The sequence below is a fragment of the Megalops cyprinoides genome, chromosome 16 (assembly GCF_013368585.1).
Source record: "Megalops cyprinoides isolate fMegCyp1 chromosome 16, fMegCyp1.pri, whole genome shotgun sequence".
Lineage (NCBI taxonomy): Eukaryota > Metazoa > Chordata > Actinopteri > Elopiformes > Megalopidae > Megalops > Megalops cyprinoides.
In genome coordinates, this window is record NC_050598.1 from 25,162,581 (window position 1) to 25,181,551 (window position 18,971).

At 48.9% G+C, this 18,971-nt stretch overlaps 1 protein-coding gene across 3 annotated transcripts in view; it reads left to right on the forward strand.

Moving 5' to 3' along the window:
* The window catches only part of atp11c (ATPase phospholipid transporting 11C), a 45,530-nt gene that overhangs the window by 20,746 nt on the left and 5,813 nt on the right, over positions 1–18,971 (forward strand). For all 3 annotated transcript variants that reach the window (XM_036547740.1, XM_036547741.1, XM_036547742.1), the window contains exons 4-27: positions 6,555–6,635; positions 7,766–7,873; positions 7,973–8,101; positions 8,247–8,335; positions 10,075–10,125; positions 10,531–10,595; positions 10,706–10,787; positions 11,213–11,363; positions 11,879–12,076; positions 12,326–12,496; positions 13,057–13,253; positions 13,861–13,932; positions 14,047–14,120; positions 14,237–14,340; positions 14,843–15,024; positions 15,326–15,592; positions 15,955–16,132; positions 16,449–16,551; positions 16,736–16,881; positions 17,275–17,334; positions 17,930–18,057; positions 18,323–18,458; positions 18,558–18,623; positions 18,858–18,961. In XM_036547740.1, the coding sequence (XP_036403633.1) occupies positions 6,555–6,635; positions 7,766–7,873; positions 7,973–8,101; positions 8,247–8,335; positions 10,075–10,125; positions 10,531–10,595; positions 10,706–10,787; positions 11,213–11,363; positions 11,879–12,076; positions 12,326–12,496; positions 13,057–13,253; positions 13,861–13,932; positions 14,047–14,120; positions 14,237–14,340; positions 14,843–15,024; positions 15,326–15,592; positions 15,955–16,132; positions 16,449–16,551; positions 16,736–16,881; positions 17,275–17,334; positions 17,930–18,057; positions 18,323–18,458; positions 18,558–18,623; positions 18,858–18,961 (2,942 nt within the window). The remainder of the gene's footprint in view (positions 1–6,554; positions 6,636–7,765; positions 7,874–7,972; positions 8,102–8,246; positions 8,336–10,074; positions 10,126–10,530; positions 10,596–10,705; positions 10,788–11,212; positions 11,364–11,878; positions 12,077–12,325; positions 12,497–13,056; positions 13,254–13,860; positions 13,933–14,046; positions 14,121–14,236; positions 14,341–14,842; positions 15,025–15,325; positions 15,593–15,954; positions 16,133–16,448; positions 16,552–16,735; positions 16,882–17,274; positions 17,335–17,929; positions 18,058–18,322; positions 18,459–18,557; positions 18,624–18,857; positions 18,962–18,971) is intronic.

The window sequence follows — 18,971 nt, forward strand, 5'->3', positions numbered from 1 at the left end:
TTGGAGCCCACCTCCACAGTTCTTCAGAAAGGCAGCTGGCTTGAGCGGAATCTGTAAGCAAATTACGCAGAACAGGTGTGCCTGTGCATTTGCTTACTGCTCACCCTCAGCTCCTCCACAGTGGAGACAGGGTTACATTTCCCTGTGTGTGTGCGCCTCCGTCCCTGCCTGCCTGCCTGTGCGTCTGTGTGTGCCTGTGTGTGCCTGTGTGTGTGTGTGTGTGTGTGTGTGCGTATGTGTGCCTGTGTGTGTGCGTGCGTGACTGTCGGTGTGCCTGTCTGTGTGTGCATGCGTGCATGCGTGTGTGTGTCACTGCCTGCGTGTGTATGTGCGTGTCTGTGCGTGTCTGTGTAACTGTGTGTATATACGCGTGTGCATGCCTGTCTGTGTCACTGCCTGCGTGTGTATGTGCGTGTATGTGCGTGTCTGTGTAACTGCGTGTATATGCGCGTGTGCATGCGTATGCACACCTGCCCGTGCATTGGCTGCTGTGCGCACGCTCACACAGGCGTCTCCCCCGGCGTGCTGATGATGTTTACCCAGCCTGACATGTGGCTGGCGTCTCCCCGCTAATCCCGGATCTGTCAGGAGGGGCTTCTCATGCACAGCGCGTCGTCTTCCCCGCGCCGCCCGCTATTATAGCAGAGAGGCAGAGCAGAGCACACGCTGCCCGTCACACCCGGCCCCCCGAGCCGCTTCACAGTGCCAGAAATAGACACTTTGAATTCTCCAGAGAATTCACAATCCGAAGCCAAGCCCCAGACCCCCCCCCCCCCCCCCAAGATGAGGCTCTGCAGCGCTGCACTGCTGACGTCAGCAGGCAGGGAGTCCTTTGTAGTTCTGAGCCACAAATAGACTCCGGGCTGATAAAAACGCACTGCGCTGCTATAAATACCTCCGCTTGCCTTTGGTGGGCTCTCGTCAAACCCACGCGGATCAGGGGGGCCGAGCGACGGGGAGTGCGGTGCCTGCCCGCGGCCCCCCGGGGGGGGCCCAGGGAACATGGTTTGTCACTTTGGTGACATTCACCCTGCCAGCGGTTTATTAATGTGCCCTGATTCAGGGCTGAGTTCCTCTTCCTTACACGCTCTTTTCACTAACTGCTAGCCCACACATCTGGATGAGTCTAGCTGGTTGGGCAGGGGGGGGGGGGGGGTTGCTCTCTTTCCAACTGCTAAAGAGGGGAAGAGACTGCAGTGTGGTTAGAGGGAGTGGTGCAGTGTGGTGCAGCAGGAGGAGCGTGGGGTATATGGACTGCAGTGCGATTCACTGAAACAGGGTTTATGTGTGTATGTGTATGGCATAGTGGAAGGAGATGAGTTTAAGTCTATTGCAGTATAGTACAGTAAGCAAGGGTGAATGTCTGTGATGAGGGTAGTGTGTTACAGTAGTTGTAGGTGAATGTCTAAGATTCCTACAGCATGTCTGATATTCCTGCAGTGTGGTACAGTGTCTGAGATTCCTGCAGTGTGGTACAGCAGGTGTGAGTGAGTGTCTGAGATTCCTGCAGTGTGGTACAGCAGGTGTGAGTGAGTGTCTGAGATTCCTGCAGTGTGGTACAGCAGGTGTGAGTGAGTGTCTGAGATTCCTGCAGTGTGGTACAGCAGGTGTGAGTGAGTGTCTGAGATCCCTGCAGTGTGGTACAGCAGGTGTGAGTGAGTGTCTGAGATTCCTGCAGTGTGGTACAGTGTCTGAGATTCCTGCAGTGTGGTACAGCAGGTGTGGGTGCGTGTGTGAGATTCCTGCAGTGTGGTACAGCAGGTGTGGGTGAGTGTCTGAGATTCCTGCAGTGTGGTACAGCAGGTGTGGGTGAGTGTCTGAGATTCCTGCAGTGTGGTACAGCACTCGGCGGCGGCGGCGGTTCCACTGTCACAGTGTGGAAGACGCACTGTCCTCAGCAGTTTTCGGCCCCCGTTCCTCTTAATATCTTTAATCGCAGATGGCGCCGCGGCCTGCTCCCTGCAGATGGGTTTTTATCAATTTATTAGATGGGAAAAAAACGATGCGCAGCGTCTCTGTTCCACCACATCCATCACCCCCAGGGCCCTGGGCAGTGTTAGAGCACCTTTCTGCTGAATAGACCCAAATAGGGTCAGCCCTGGGAGGGGGGGGTGGGGGTATTTAATGAAATAATAAACCACAGCTCCTGAGTCACCGGAGGAAACGGGACAGCTGGCTCCCGCGGCACAGACGCTAAGCCCGCAGGGATAGGTGGGTGGTACCCAGCATGCTCGGCGGAGGACGGCAGGAGGGAGCGGTGTCTTACTCCGGCCGGATGAGACAGAGACTCTGGTGTTTCCTGTCAGGAGCCTGTGCAGACATTGCTGCTTAGCGCCTGGAATTCCTGGAGAAGGTTACTCCAGCCTTCGGCCTTATACGAGCTGTATTGTCAGTCTGGCTGCTTCCTGCTGAGCGTCTTTGAATATGTGCCCAGATGCTCTTGCCTTGCCACGAACACAGCTGCTGACAGGGCAGATGGCTGCACGTTATACCTGCTGTATTGCGGACCTCCCCCTTTTCTCAGTTCAAAGGGAAGCAGACACTGAGAAGCATCTGAGGAACTTGTGTCCATCTGGATATTCCAGACTGGTGTTTGTGCCTGGCTCACTTTGGAGCTCCCGAAAGGAATGCGATTGAGTGTGAGTGTGAGTGTGAGTGTGAGTGTGAGTGTGAGTGTGAGTGTGAGTGTGAGTGTGCATCCATGCACCTACGTCCCTCTGCGTGTGTGTGTTGAGACATTACCTGAAACCATACACAATACAATACACAAGGCCTCGGCTTATATGACTTAATGAAAAATTGATAACCAATAACAAAGGAGCACTTGACATAACTTCTGTATTGAAAAAGGCACCATGAGTGGGTTATCTCCGGGGGGAATCCAGTGTACCAGTGTAAACTTCCACGCAGATTATGTGTGACTCATTTTCGTCACTTTTGAGTGAAACCTTTCCATGATGAGTTATTGGGCAGGTGCTCCCTGGGTGAATTAGGGACTTTTCTCCATGCGTGTTGGGCATGAACACTCATTGTAGCTTTCAGTAAGTAGACTGTGTGCTGTCAAGGTACTTTCCAGTCTCCCAGCTGAAGTATGTGTGATTGCACCATGTTCAGCTTTAACATTTTTGTTTTGAAAAGGCGCACAACAAAATTGCACTAACTTAGCACAGCGACCTGAAAAAGAGGCATGACACTTTCTCAGCAGTCATATCGCTGTGATATAGCCTAATTAACTTTGTGTATACTGTTTATATGTCTTTTTACTGACAGCTTCCTCTTGGAGCCAAATGTTCTTGTTTTTATGTCTTCTGCAAACGTTAATGCAAAATCGAGTGTGGATTTTGTTGAAAAATAAAAGTTATGAGAAGGTGTTTAAAAAAGGAAAATCTCTGTGTAAACCCATGCCAGGATTAGAAGGGAATAGTACAGAAATCAGCTCTCATCAGGGCTGCGGCTGTGGCTGTTAGCAGGCTGTTTGGGACTGCCTGGCCTCTGAACACATGGCAGGGCTGGCTCCAGCCCCACTGAACAGAGGGAACATCAGGGCATCCGAGTCGCAATGAAGAAGCACGGTTAGTCAGGAGCTGTCGCCACAGGTTGAAATGCTTGGTAGGTCAGGCGAATGTTTTTGTGGCCCCCCTCCCACAGAACCAGGCCTGAACCGGGCCGTCTGGTCTGTAGAACCATGTGCAGCTGTAGGCTGAGAATCCTTCATGACAGCATGCATATTCATGCATATTCATGCCGCCATGCAAAGAGGACATAAGGAATTTTTTCTCTATCAAGTTGAAATAATAAAGAAAGAACATGAAATAAGGAAATTTTTGTAACCATTTTTATTATGTTCTTTGCTTCAGTTCACATACCCAAGTACAACATCTAACCTGCCGGGCTAAATGAAAATATAATGCATTCATGTCAATTAAGGAGTCATCATCGAGGAGTCAGTGTCGGACACGAAGGAAGAGTAGAATCGGATACAGTTCACCTGGTGTTCTACTGAGTGCGTCAGCAGTGTCTCAGGAGGCTGGAAGCAAGGCTTCATTTTTAAAAATTCACATCCTTGGAGGTGGGTTCTGTTCACCGCTAATTATCTGATACAATAAGCCATGGAGCTGGACTTAGGGTAAATGTGTGAATTTTTGGAAGTGTACTCGACAAGGCAATTTGTGGATTCCTCCTGGGGATAAAATGACTTCTGTTTCTCATTTCTCATTTTTTTTTTTTTTTTTTGCCTCCAATATCAATTTCAGGCCGTTTTACATGGTTGCAGAAATTGCTGTTTGGGATTTTGGGAGCTCTCTAGACTATCATTATCTACATCTCTCCCCCTCACCACCCATGCTCTCCGTCGCCTGCGGTTTTTATCACCATGCTGTCGTTTTTGGATCAGCGTACTTGCGCCTTATTTGACTTTCTCGGGTTGGCTTGTGTTTAAGTTTCATGCTTTTAAGACCGCTGGATTTCAGTGCCGTTGGGGGACCACGGGTAACTTCCACGTAATGTTCAGTCAGAGCGTGTCCAACGTTCTTGTTTTGAAGAGAAGTTTTGCATGCGTTGTCGATGGACATGTTTTACCGGTCGAGTCAAATGTCATTGTAGGTCACTAGTTGTAATTTTTTTACTGGTGAATATGGGAAATGGCAGTAATGTAGCATAGTGTTTAAGGAGCAGGACTGCTGTATCCTTGGGCAAGATACTTAACCCACAATTTCCTCAGTAAATATCCAGCTGGATAAATGGATAACATTGTAGAAAGAACTGTAACCGATGTAAATTGCTCTGGATAAGAGCGTCTGCTAAATGCCAATAATGAAAAAAAATGTAATAATGGGAAGGCATTCACAAGGGAAGATGACTCAGCATAACAGTTGAGAGGAACTTTTGTGGAGCAAAATGGAATACGGTTCCTGCTTGTGGTGTGAATTGTGACTTTGTTTTGAAGCCATTTCGTGTTTCTGCAGCACCTGTCTCACAGTTGTGGCCTGCCTAGCTTGATTATCTTGGTTTGTATAATCCATAGCAATGTGAGAAACCGCCTGTAATCTGATTTCAGACCTGTTGCGACATATGCATGAGGATGTGATAATGTGTTGATCGGTGCAGCCTAATCTAATTGTACGGCCTAATTTGGACTTGATCGGTATGCTAGTCCCCTGTGAAAGTGAGTCTGGCTCACTTCCTATGAAACTGAGCCGAAACGACATTTGACTGTTGTTTTTTTTTTTTATTAATGTTATTTTTTTATTTTAAATTGCACTCATGTGATGCAGTGATGAATAAAAATGAAAACTCAGTGCTGCGATCACGCCTGGTTGATCTGAATTTCTCACGGGGTTGGTGCTTTTTGGCACGTTGAAACAGTGGTCTTTGTCTGCTGTAGAAAAGCAGAACACTGAATCCACATTAAGTCTGAATACACACTGAAAGTTCCATGTAAAAAGCGTAGTGGAAGTCCCAACGGAAGTCATTCACATATCCAGAACGTACAAGTGCTGAGCGGGAGACAGGCTTGCTGATAAACGAGAAGTACCTGCACAGTCTTGTAGCCTGTCAAAATGACTTTATTGCATGGTGAAACAAACACTGGTGAAAGACACTGTTGTTGACCTATAGTGGTCAAACCTGCTTTAGTGTCACTGTGCCTTAAGGGCATTTCGGGAGGTACAGCTGTGTGTGGGGGTACTACTCATTCATCAGTCTCTTGTATGGAAAAACACCTTCCTGTCTCACCAGTGAAACTGGTCACCAATCCCAGACCTCCTTTTTGCTGAGCTCCAGTTCGGTCACAGCATAAGAGACGCCCTTGGTGTCTCACTGACTCATGCAATTATGATGGTCAGAGGTCGATTGTGGTGAACTAGGCTGCCTTGTTTTGCCTTCATCGCTGTGTGTGACTCAGTATCTGGGTTGCATACAGTACTCTTTATCACATGACTGATGCTATACCAGTTTTATGTTGACTGATCTTATGCTAACAGTATGGGGGGTTTAAGAGAGGTGTGTCTATGTTGATATTCAACTGTGGGTGTTGTCCTCAGTTGTTAGTTTATTAGAATGTATGCCTTAACTGTAGAGAACAGGGGCTGTTTGTGTGTCTGTTCTTTACCAAATCTATCCTCTCTTATGTCATTGGAATCCATGCTCTCAGTTCTGATGTGTGATTATGTTAACCTCAGTGCAGCAAAGTGTCCTTCCAGCAGTTCCGGTCCAGCTGCAATCACAATGACAATCACCATCGTGGTCATAAGGCTTGAACGAAAAAGATGGTGTAGGTGGAGCATTGCTTTTCTGCTGATCCTGGAGTCATCCACAGTGCCTCACTGACTTTGCCCAAACCGTGGCCATTCTCTGTCAGTAAGAGGAACTAGTGATTGTTGGCTAACTCAATCCCTGATCTGCATCTGCCCTGCAGTTCAGCGGCTGATGAGAATTTCACTGCCCAGTGACCGCAATGTGAACAGATTGGATAGAGCACAAAAACATGTCCCACTCCCCCAGAACACCCTTCAGTCTTGCTGTGTGTGTGTAATGTCCTGTTCGTGTCTCCACAGGTGATAGTAGACACACCTACCAGCCCCGTCACCAGCGGCCTGCCCTTGTTTTTCGTCATCACAGTGACAGCCATCAAGCAGGTGAGTGGCAGCGTTGTGTCCCTGCTGTGTGCCGCTGTCCTGTTCCCCAGCCATGCCCCCCAACCCCCCCCCCCGGTGTTGTAACCGCCCTGCGCCCTAACCTAACCGTGTGTCCTCTGCTGGTGTCTCAGAGCTCCCCTTCCTGAAATATGCAGTGTGTTTTCAAAGCACTGAGGCAGGAGAGGGTGTGTGTGATGGTGATTACTGCCACAGCTTTGACGTGTTTTTTGAAATGAGGCAAGGGACTTGTTCAGTCCTGCCTGGAACCCTGTGAGCCTGTTATTTCTGTAAACCTCCTTTCCCATCTCTCCCCCAGCAGCGAAAGTTGGAGTGTGGTGGTGAAATCCCTCTGTGGCTTGTTTACAGTTTTCTCACAGTAAATTAATGATCTACATATTTCTCTGTTGACATTGGGCTGTTATATAAAAAGTTACATAAACAATCCATGCTGTTGCACTGCAACCTTACCATGTGAAATGGTATTAGTTATCTAGTCAGGGCGATCAGTGCAGCTGGGAGGTTAGTAGCTAAAGAGAGCTGATCATTTTTGTCACGGTCAGAATGTGTCTTCACCAAACAGCGGGATGGACTGTAATGATTCTTGTTATAAATAGTGTTTTTTTGTCACAGCCAAATAAATGCCACAGTGGGGAATGTGAATGTGGCTTGGAAAATGACCAAAAATTTCACTGGTAAACATTTCCACACGCCAGTGATTTAGGTGGTTACTTTGAGGGTTGTGTTTCTTAGCTCAAGTTCTGTCGAGAAGGACAACAGAGTGGACCTCCCCCTGCCCAGGTGTAGGGTTCAGGGAAAGCTTTATGTGGGCTTATAAGTGACACACCAGGGGAACCTCTGTAGATTGTGAGGCTGAATCAGACCTGCCATTGGGCGTTGACCAAAGATGGCTCTCTTTGTCTGCACTTTTCCCCTCTGTCCTTCTTTCACACTTTGTCCCTCCCTCCCTCTATTTCGCTCTCATCCTCACATTTTTATCCCCCTTTTCTTGCTCTGCCCCTCTTTCTCCCTTCCTCACTGCCCTTGTTCATCTCCTCTCTATCTCCATCCCTCTCTCCTTTCCTCCTCTCCCTCTCACCGTTTCCTTTTTCCTGTCTCTGGGTCTCTCTCAGGGCTACGAGGACTGGCTTCGGCACAAAGCAGACAACGAGGTGAACAAGTACCTGGTGACGTTGCTGGAGAACGGCCAGAGGACGCGCAAGGAGAGCGAGAAGATCAAGGTACCGTAAGACGCGCCGCGCCGCGGCCGGCGTCCGCCGAAACACAGCTCCGCCTCCTCACACACCTGTGCTCTCCCCCGGGGTCTCTGTGCCGCACAGGTGGGTGACGTCGTGGAGGTGGTGGAGGACGAGACCTTCCCCTGCGACCTGATCCTGCTGCGGTCCAGCCGTGATGATGACACCTGCTTCGTCACCACGGCCAGCCTGGACGGGGAGTCCAACCACAAGGTTAAAGGGTTCATCCGGCTTGCACCCCCTAATTGCCAAGTCTGGAGGCTCATCTCCGCCGTATCCTCTAAAGTCACGGCAGCCTGCGTCAGGGGGAAGACCTACTTTTCACTGTCCGTCGTCTCCTCCTCTCTCTCTCCCACAGACTCACTACACAGTGCCCGACACCGAGAGGGATCTGGAGCTGCTCAACGCAACCATCGAGTGTGAACAGCCCCAGCCTGACCTCTACAAGTAGGGCTGTGTCTGTGTGTCTGTCTGTGTGTGTGTCTGTCTGTGTCTGTGTTCCTGAATCAGGGAGGCTTTAAGTGAAAGATTCAGTGCCCTTGGATTTAATAGTTTCAGCCCACTCAGTTCATATTTTTTTTTAAGCTATATACTTCTACCTTATCTGGTTTATCCTTTGATATAAATATGATTATTTTCTGCTCATATATTTTAAAGAATGTTTCATCTGGTGTTGGTAAGGCCATATGCAATTATGTAACTCTAATACAACTAGGGCATTGATCAAGGTAATCTTGCCATGAATTGACTAGTGTTTCCCTTTCTATAGCTGTCAGACCTTGCCAGTTGTAATAAAATCTTGCAATAAACAAAAAATGTTTATTGTTGAAGTTAATTGCTGAGAGTTTGTGTTTCTGGGGATGAGAATACCAGGTATGTGAACAGGTCTGTCTGTGAATTGTATAGACCACATGGTAAAATAAATGCTGTCTCTTTCAGAGACCCAACCGTTATTATTTTACACTTGGCAGTTTGTCTTTAAACCTGATAGATTAGAGAAGTGATCTCGGTCTTTGATAAGATTTTGCAGGGTTTAATGTTGTGGGCTGAGAAGAAAACTTGTATTATCCGCATATATTGAGTCCTTCATTTTTAAACCCTGAATTTCACTTTGTTATTAATATTTGACCTTCTTTTTTATAGCCAGTATTTCAATCTCCATAAAAGTCCGCTGATGAAGGACAGCCTTGTTTTTCCACTCCTGAATAGTGTGATACTCTCTGAAAAATGACCATTATTTATAGTGTGACATGAGGTTGTTGTGCATTTCTTCCATTAGCGATTCCCCAAAGTAAATTAAATCCAGACAAACTTAATCAAACTAAATCAAAGTTTTTTTCAAAGTTCTCCATGATAAGTAAGCTGGATTTCTACCAGACTTTGGAATGCCTTTGTGATTCAGTGTTAATGTAACTGCCACATGCCATTCTTTATGAGCAGGCTGGTTATTATTGGCTCTTGGAACACCAGTTTGACTGCGGTTTTATGGTGGCCCTGGACGAGCCCTTGGTCTTCTTTCGCCTCCTTTGCAGCTTGTGTATTGATAACCGATAGTGCTATCAATAACATTTTTTTTTCCACCCTCAACTTAATGACTTAATGAGCTTAAGATAATCAATAGCCTAATGCATGGACGTTTGAGCAAGCTTTCAGTTTCTTTACCCTCTCCATCAGCCCACAGTTTTGATGAGTTTGTAAAAAGTGAAAGTTGACAGCTGGTCTCTGTTTATTGTGGCAGAGAAAAATCAGCGAGCTGTTTGCAACATGGTCCATGCACCTTTGTTTTGGCTCCACCTAGTGTTTGTATGTGCTAATTACACCCAGGCTTCTCCATGAGTAGACCAGTGCTGCCTCTCTTGTATGTAATTGCCTGATCTATGATGTTAAGAGCATTTCCAGCAGTCTTTTTGTGTTTATATGACACCTTTTCAATGTACCTCAAGCAAATTTACCGTAGCCAATTGTATTCCGCCAACTTGGGGGAAAAAAGAGGTTAGGTTGCCCTGAGTGTTTTCAAGTTGCACTGAACCTGCAGAAATTGTTGCCAAATTGGGAACTATGGGCTAGACTCTTCGGTCCGATTCATCAATACAGTGGCAGAGTTCCGCAGTTCAGGAAGGACAGAGTGGTGTCGAACGTACCATCACATCACCCACTGTCCTCAGGTCAGTCTATTTTTCCCACAGGTTCGTCGGCCGAATGCACATCTACAGGGACGACCAGGAGCCCGTCGTGCGGTGAGTGCAGCGAGGACGACCGCGCGGCATTTGCGTTCCCTCGGCAGCTCAGTGGCTTAATCTCTCTCTCTTTTCCTTTTGCATTACTCTCAAATCATTATTCTATCGACCCATAACTCCAAACAACCATTAAAGTTAAGCCGGCCTGGCAGCCGCTCAAGGATCGCTTAGAAAGCGCTCTGGGAAGCATTTGTCATCGGGCGCTTTGTAATGGTCTTATAAAAGTCGGTACTTCTCAAGAACACTGGAGGTGAAAGCAGAACCAGGCCAGCGATGCTCTTAACTGTTGTGTGGTTGGTAGCGGTTCTAGGGGGGGCTTCTGCGTAGGCAAAGTGAGGACAGCCTGTGGGAGCCTGTTCAGAGCCCTGCAGTCTGTGACAGACCAGCTCTCCTGTGTATCCTCAGGTCTTTGGGTCCAGAGAACTTGCTTTTGAAAGGAGCTACCTTGAAAAACACCAAGAAGATCTACGGTAATTACAGAACTTCTATAAGAACCTCATGGGGGCAGTCAAACTGAGCCTGAATCAGCCAGCACTCTCTCTCTGACCCCTCTCATTCCCCCGTCTCCTGTGTTCCCCAGGTGTGGCAGTGTACACCGGCATGGAGACCAAGATGGCCCTGAACTACCAGGGCAAGTCCCAGAAGCGCTCAGTGGTGGAGAAGTAAGGAGGAGGGAGGGGAAGGAGGGAGAGGGAGGAAAAGGGTGGATCCCTAAGGAGGAGGACGGAGAAAGGAATGAAAGTGTGATGGAGAAAGGGAGGGAGGGAGTGGTGGGAGAACAAGGCAGTGCAGGAAAGGAGCAGGAGCAGGATGGAAGGGTGTGTGCATGTGTGTGTGCGTGCGTGTGTGTGTGTGTGCGCATGTGTGTGTGTGTGTGTGTGTGTGCGCGCATGTGTATGTGTTTGTGTGTGTGTGTGCACGCGTGCACGCACGTGTGTGTGTGTGTGTGTGTGTGTGCGTGTGCGCGCGCGTGTGTGTGTGCGTGTGCGTGCATTTGCATGTAGGATGTGACCCTACCATGTGGCTGGACCTGTGCCTGTCTCTGCTGTACTGACGGTGGTGCATGTGCGTGGCCTTCCTCCGCCAGGTCGATCAACGCCTTCCTCCTGGTGTACCTGTGTATCCTGGTCAGCAAGGCGCTGGTGTGCACGACACTCAAGTACGTGTGGCAGAGCAAACCTGGCCAGGATGAACCCTGGTACAACCACAAGACCCAGAAGGAGAAGGACACCTACCTGGTGAGGCAGCAGCGCTGTCCGTCTCTGGTCCACAGTAACCATGTGACCTGACACTTCTGTGAAGGCGTTCATGTATTTATTGGGAATGCAGCAATTCTGTTATTTTCAGGCTTTGATTGTTTATCGAATCCATTCATCTGTAAAATAAATGATTTCAGCTGTGAACCAGACCAGAGGCAGAATTATGCTAATTCTTGAAGAATTTCAACAATTAATTTCAGTAATAAATCTTTGATGTGTCACTGTTCAGTAACCCTCAGAAACCTTGCTGATGTTAAGGTTACCAGCTGTGTAGTGTATTATGTTTCATATTATTAATAATTAATATTATATTTGTTGTTCTGCCGCTTTACCACCCTGCATTGTGTGAGTTCTGCGTTGTGTGAAGTGTGTGTCGGTTCAGGAGAGTCGCCCTCTTTCACCAGTGGGTTTAATTTACTCGGCGTCAGACCTAACTGTGACAAGGTGAATAAAAGGGGCATGGTGGTGATGATGGATTTGCGTTTCTGTTGCAGTACCTGAAGATGTTTACAGACTTCCTGTCCTTCATGGTGCTCTTCAACTTCATCATCCCCGTTTCCATGTACGTCACCGTGGAGATGCAGAAGTTCCTGGGCTCCTTCTTCATCACCTGGGACAAGGACTTCTTCGACCCGGAGATCCAGGAGGGGGCACTGGTCAACACGTCTGACCTCAACGAGGAACTGGGCCAGGTGAGGGAGGCCGTTCTCTCTGTGCGCTGGCCTCATCCGCACCCACAACCAAAATGTTGCGCTTGTAGATCAGTCATAGACAGTTTGCATTTTAATTACAGGCCGTTAAGGGCACGGTTCGTTAAACTGACTTATGTCGGCACTCTCGCAGGGATCCATTGTCCGTTCTTATTGTTCTGGTCTATTAATTGCGAAAATGTTTTCTTTTATTGCTTCATCGTCTGATGCATTTCCTCTCCTGGCCTGTAGGTGGAGTATGTGTTCACGGACAAGACCGGCACTCTTACTCAGAACAACATGGAGTTCATTGAGTGCTGCATCGATGGCTTCCAGTACAAGTACCGGGACTCCCGGACCGAGCTGGACGGGTTCTGTGTCACTGACGGGCCAGTCAGCAAGCTGCAGCAGAAGGCAGGCAGGGTGGGTACTGGGTCGATCCGCTTCGGTTTCTGTGTCTTTGTTGTGAAGTGGTATACACGTCAAAGCCTCCCGTTAGAATGATTTCATGGTGCTGGTAGAGATGGTGTACATGGTGACCAGATAATCAGCTCAGTATTTGTAACATTGAAAGTTTCTTTTTGCCGTTCTTCAACCTGTAAGTGTTTGATTTACTGGCATTTTATAAATAACCTTGTGGTATAAAACAGAACATCTAGAGATGGCAGACCAGAGCCTTCTGGCACCTGCCTTTGACAGAAGGTACACAGGAGCTAAATATCCTGTCTTAATATAGAAAATCTGTGATGGTGGTTTGTCAGGGGGTGTCTGTCTGCTTTTGCTAATGTGTCCATAGATCAAATGTCTTTTCCTCCAAACTCCACTGCATATCACTGCAGTGCGTGGAGCTTTTTGACAGGCTACTCTTCAAACCAGAGGACTGCATGTCTGTGTCCATCTATGCGTGTCCTGGAGAGAGGGTGAGGAGATTTTGGGACCCTTTGTGTCCTCACTGAACCCTGTTCTTCCTCTCTCTCCCCCAGGAGAAGGAGGAGCTCTTCCTGCGAGCGCTGTGCTTGTGTCACACGGTGCAGGTGAAGGAGGCGGGGCCTGGGGACGGGGGCGCCGACCTGGTGGACGGGGTGGATGGGGGCGATGGGGGCGTCCCGCACGAGGCGGAGCAGCGTGGCTTCATCGCCTCCTCCCCTGACGAGGTGGCGCTGGTCAAGGGGGCCATGAAGTAAGTCTCAGCACCCCAAGGTTTAGCAACCCTACCTTCCAGCCCATTCAGGGAAGCTGACTAAACTGTTCATTACATTGCATTACAATTACCTTCATTTAGCAGACGCTCTTATCCAGAGCAACTTCCAGCACAAGGGAACATAAGTGTATTCATTCAAGTTGAATGAGCAACAGTGTCAGACTAGGCTCACAACACTCCCAGACCAGTGAGTGTGAGCATAACACTATTCAAGCCCTACCCTAAGTTAGTGTGTTCAGCCAAGGCTACTATACATCACAGTCACTAGATCACAGAATCCAAACTATATCACAATGCTGCACGTAATAAACAGCAAAGGTTCAGGTTCAGTACTCCTCTCGGGGCAGCAGTATAGCTTAGTGTGAAGGAGCAGGACTCGTAACCGAAAGGTTGTCGGTTTGATTCCCCACTGTACCCTTGGGCAAGGTACTTAACCCAAAATTGACTCCGTAAATATCCAGCTGTATGAATGGATGACATGTAAAAATTGTAACCTATGTAAGTCGGTCTACTTAGGAGCGTCTCCTAAATTCCAGTAATGTAATACAATGTAATGTAATGTATGATGCTCTGTCTTCCTGTCCAGGTATGGCTTCACTTTCCTGGGGCTGGAGTGTAAACAGATGAAAATTCAGAACAGGAATAACGATATTGAGGTGTAAGTTGTAACCTGTGGAGGTATATTTTCATACCCGTTGATTAAAAACTTTTTTTTGGTTGGAGGAGGGTTAAAATTATTTGTGACCTGTATACTGTTTCGTCTTGCCTCCAGGTATGAGCTGCTTCACGTGTTGAACTTTGACCCCGTGCGGAGGCGCATGAGCGTGATTGTCCGAACGAATACGGGTGAGTTCCTCAGTCCGTCGAGGTTGGGTGGCTTTTGACTGCGTTACATGATTCATTGACCCCTTGTGCCTGGAGCAGCTGGCCTCTCACCTCTGGTCTCATGATTGTGTGGTCAGGGGAAACGCTGCTGTTTTGCAAGGGGGCGGACTCCTCCATCTTCCCCCGCGTCAAGCAGGACGAAGTGGACCGGATACGCATGCATGTGGAGCGCAATGCTACGGTCAGAACCCAAACCTCCTTTATGAGGACGCAAGCCTGTGCCCTTATCTGTCTGACTTAATGTTGCCTATTTTTAAGTTTTTGCCTTGACTTTTGCTGTCTTAAGAAAGCAAATGCCACTCCAGTCACAATACATCTCTCCTAGGGTGATGTCTTTTGAGGAAGTAAATTATAGTTCTTCACGGTGAAGAGACTAATGTCTAGCTCTATGTCTGCATGTATGCGTGTGCTTGTGTGTGCATGTATATGTGTACTTGTGGGTGTGTGTATGGATCTGTGTGTGTGTGTGTGTGTGTGTGTGTGTGTATTGATGTATCTGTGTGTGTGTGTATTGATGTATGTATGGATGTATATGCATTTGTGTATGTGTGTATGTTTGTGTGTGTGTGTGTGTATGTATTGATGTATGTGTGTGTGTGCGTGTGTGTGTGTATGGATCTGTGTGTGTGTGTGTGTGTGTGTGTGTGTATATGTATTGATGCATGTGTGTGTGTACTTGTCAGGAGGGCTACCGGACGCTGTGCGTGGCCTATAAGCAGCTGAGTGCTGAGGAGTACGCGCGGGTGGACGCGGAGCTGCAGGAGGCCCGGCTGGCGCTGCAGGACCGGGAGGAGCGGCTCATGGACGTCTACAACCGGGTGGAGACGGGGATGAGCCTGATCGGGGCCACCGCGGTGGAGGACAGGTGCGTTCCGCAGCCATCCGTCACCCGGCACGTCCGCGTGTCACACGGCGCTGTGCCATCCATCCTCCGCGCTCCCTCCGGAGCCCCGGGCTCATCGCTCACCCCAAGCCGGTGCCCTCATTCAGAGCCAGTCAGGGCTGTAACTCCTGCACATAGCGGGGAGAGGATGGAGGATGGGGGCGTGTAAATCAGAGCTGTCAGATCTGCTGTTGATGGAGTGCGTGTGGTTGCCAGTGCTGAGGCGCCGGTGCCAGCGCGGGGGGCTGAGCGGGTTTTCTTTGGCCCTTCCCCCTCCCCCCAGGCTGCAGGAGGAGGCGGCCGAGACCATGGAGGCGCTGCAGGGCGCCGGCATGAAGGTGTGGGTGCTGACGGGCGACAAGATGGAGACGGCCAAGTCCACCTGCTACGCCTGCCGCCTCTTCCAGAGGGGCACGGAGCTGCTGGAGCTGACGGTGCGCACCCTGGAGGAGGGAGGCCGCAAGCGCGAGGAGCGCATGCATGAGCTGCTGCTGGACTACCACAAGAGGGCGGTGCAGGATGCCCCGCCCGCCAAGGGCGGAGTCACCAGGTCAGTGCCGGGGCTCGTTTCGGAGGTATAGTTCTCCGTCGTGTTTTCCCGTGTGTGTGTGTGTGTGTGTGTGTGTGTGTGTGTGTGTGTGTGTTATGTGTTATGTGTTATGTGCACAGAAGCGAAGGAGAGCATTTATAATGATGCCACCACACTGGCAAGCATTTTGTGGCCTGTTTGGATAAATAGTGCACCAAATTATTACACAACTATCAAAACATGGATCAAGGACATGGATTTAAAAATCACTAAAAATTCCACTCCTTAGTCCTGTGGATGCCTTATTTCAGTTGAAATGCTTCTTGCATACATACAAGTGTGTGTCCCCCGGTTGACCCGACTGTGTGTGGCATGCATTACAGGCGGTGGTCCTCACCCGCGCAGGAGTACGGCTTCATCATAGATGGTGCCACGCTGTCCCTGGTGCTGAACGCCACACCAGAAGCCAGCGCCAGCCGGTACAAGAGCCTGTTCCTGCAGATCTGCCAGAACTGCACGGCTGTGCTCTGCTGCCGCATGGCGCCGCTTCAGAAGGCCCAGGTGAGGGCCGAGCGCGCTGCTGTGCATGCTGGGAAACCTCTCTGCTCTCCCCCTCTCCCTCCTCCTCTTCTGGCATGGACCTGTATTGATCTGATCCGGCCTCAGAGGATGGATGGCTTGGTAATCAAATGGGTATTGGGCCTAATTATGAGGACGGGAGTCTTTGACCGGTCTTGGCATCGACTGTGGCTCGGTTTCAAGGGAGGATGAAACTGTTAGAGATCTGTTCAGCCTCTTTTGTTCAGCCTCTCTCTCTCCTTTTCTCCCTCCTTCTCTCTCCCTCTCCCTCCCTCCCTCTCTGTCTCCCCTGCCATAGATTGTGAAGATGGTAAAGAACTCCAAAGGAAACCCCATTACGCTTTCGATTGGCGATGGAGCCAATGATGTCAGTATGATCCTGGAGGCGCATGTGGGAATAGGTGAGCTCTCGCTTCACTGAGCCCCGCATCACCCTTACATCAGACCAACAACCATTAAACTTCAGCAGTGATATTTATGCGCTCTATTGAGCAGTGACCGATCTGCCTTCAGTGGTCCTGTTTGCTGTAAGCTTGGTACCTTGAACTTCCAAACAAGTCTCTCCTCTGCTCCCATGTGCCCCAGGTATAAAGGGGAAGGAGGGTCGGCAGGCGGTGCGGAACAGCGACTACGCCATCCCCAAACTCAAGCACCTGAAGAAGCTGCTGCTGGCCCACGGGCACCTGTACTACGTCCGCATCGCCCACCTGGTGCAGTACTTCTTCTACAAGGTAGGGCTGGCTGCAGACTCCATGGGCTCTGCCTCTGTGCAGACCTTGGCTTGAAGGGACAGCAACCCAGGGGTTCATGGGTTTGAATCCTGGCCAGGTCATTGCTGATGTTCCCTTGAGCAAACACCTTCAAGGCTTCAGTGGTTCCAGTAAAACAGAGTTTTACCCTGCTAACAGACCCTGCACAAACACAGCTGTACAGAATCTGTGAACTGTAAAAACACAGGCGATGCACAAACACAGCTGCAAAATGTATGATCTGTAAAAACAGACCCTGCACAAAGGCCAGGGTGTGTTCCGTTTTGTTCAGCACTATCATTGTACAGTATCTGATATTGCCAGGTCACTTCCACTTTCACTTTTTAACCTCCCATTTTTCTCTCCCGCTTTCAGAATCTTTGCTTCATCTTACCTCAGTTCTTATACCAGTTTTTCTGTGGATATTCACAGCAGGTGAGTACTCTCATAGTGCTCCTGTCACCTGGCTCAGATACCTGTGCTAACTGATCCAACCAGAACCTCCTCCAAATGTCTGCATACCTCCCTTCTTAATCACCCCACCCCTCTCTGTTCCTGGAGTGAGTGCTCACCGATATATATGTATAGCTGTGAAGCACACGCACCTTATGTGCCATAAATGTAGACGCTGCAGTCAGAACGCACATGGAGTTCTGCTCAGGCTGCATAGTACACGCTGACGCTGTATCTGCTCTAGATGCAAACCCACCAAAAAAGTACGAGTGTGTGCATGATAATTTATTTCTACACACACATATGTTTATGCGTATGCACGCAAAACGTATAGTCATGTACAAAAATGTAGATGAATGTGTTTGTGTACAAATATCTATATATACATGTATGGATGTGCATAAATAGCTGCGCGGTGCCACACGGCGATGGTACGGATGCCGTTTTTGCTCAGTTGTGCCAAAGCCACACGTTCCTGTGAAACTTTGTGTTTTGTGTGTGTGTGTGTGTGTGAGATTGTGCTCCTCTCTGTGTGTTATTAACCCCTCGGTGCCCCCTCCCTGGCCTGCCCCCCCAGCCCCTCTACGATGCAGCCTATCTGACGATGTACAACATCTGCTTCACCTCTATGCCCATCCTGGCCTATAGCCTCCTGGAGCAGCACATCTCCATCGAGATCCTGCTGGACGATGCCAAGTTGTACAGGTATGGGGCAGCAGAGAGCATATCTTTTTCTCAGGGTGATCATAATGTTTGATGCTTTTTTTTTTTTTTTGAAAATCCTCCAATACTAAATCCAGCATGGTTGCTGTAATATACCAACAGCATCTCCATAAAATAATGCTTTTTTTGTTAGGTTAGATGGAGGGTGCACACAGCAGACTTCTTTTGTTCTCTCATTTGCTCCTTCCCTCTCTTCTTTGCTCTCTCTTTCGCTCTCTGTCTTGTCTTCTTTCCTGCCCTCCTGCAGGGAGATAGCGAAGAACGCCATGCTGAGATGGGGTCCCTTCTTGTACTGGACACTTCTGGGACTGTTCCAAGGCCTACTCTTCTTTTTTGGGGTGCACTGTCTTTTCAGAAACCCCGCACTACAGGACAATGGCCAGGTAAGTGGCAAGCTCCGCCCCTCCATCCAACAATGCCACGTAAGCTTATAGCATCTTTTGTAGAAACTTCACAAACTGCTCTGTGTTCTGATTTTTCAGGTGTTTGGAAATTGGTCATACGGAACAATAGTTTTTACAGTCCTCGTCTTCACTGTCACCCTTAAGGTAAAGTCCTTTTGTAGGCGATATACTTTGGTTACATGCTGCGGATTGAGACTTGCTTTCTTACACTGCATATCGGTGCATAAGCGTATTTCAGCATCATTTGGTTCTGGGCTTTGTCAGAGGGATGTTAATGGGAAACTAAGCTCACGCTGCTGCTTAAAGTGTGTGGTCAGATGACCTCTGTGGAAGGTGTAGGATGGAGAGCAGAGACTGATCCCAGATCTGTTTCTGCAGCTGGCCCTGGACACACGTCACTGGACCTGGATCAATCACTTCGTCATCTGGGGCTCGCTGGCATTCTACGTCTTCTTCAGCTTCTTCTGGGGAGGTATCATATGGTGAGGACAG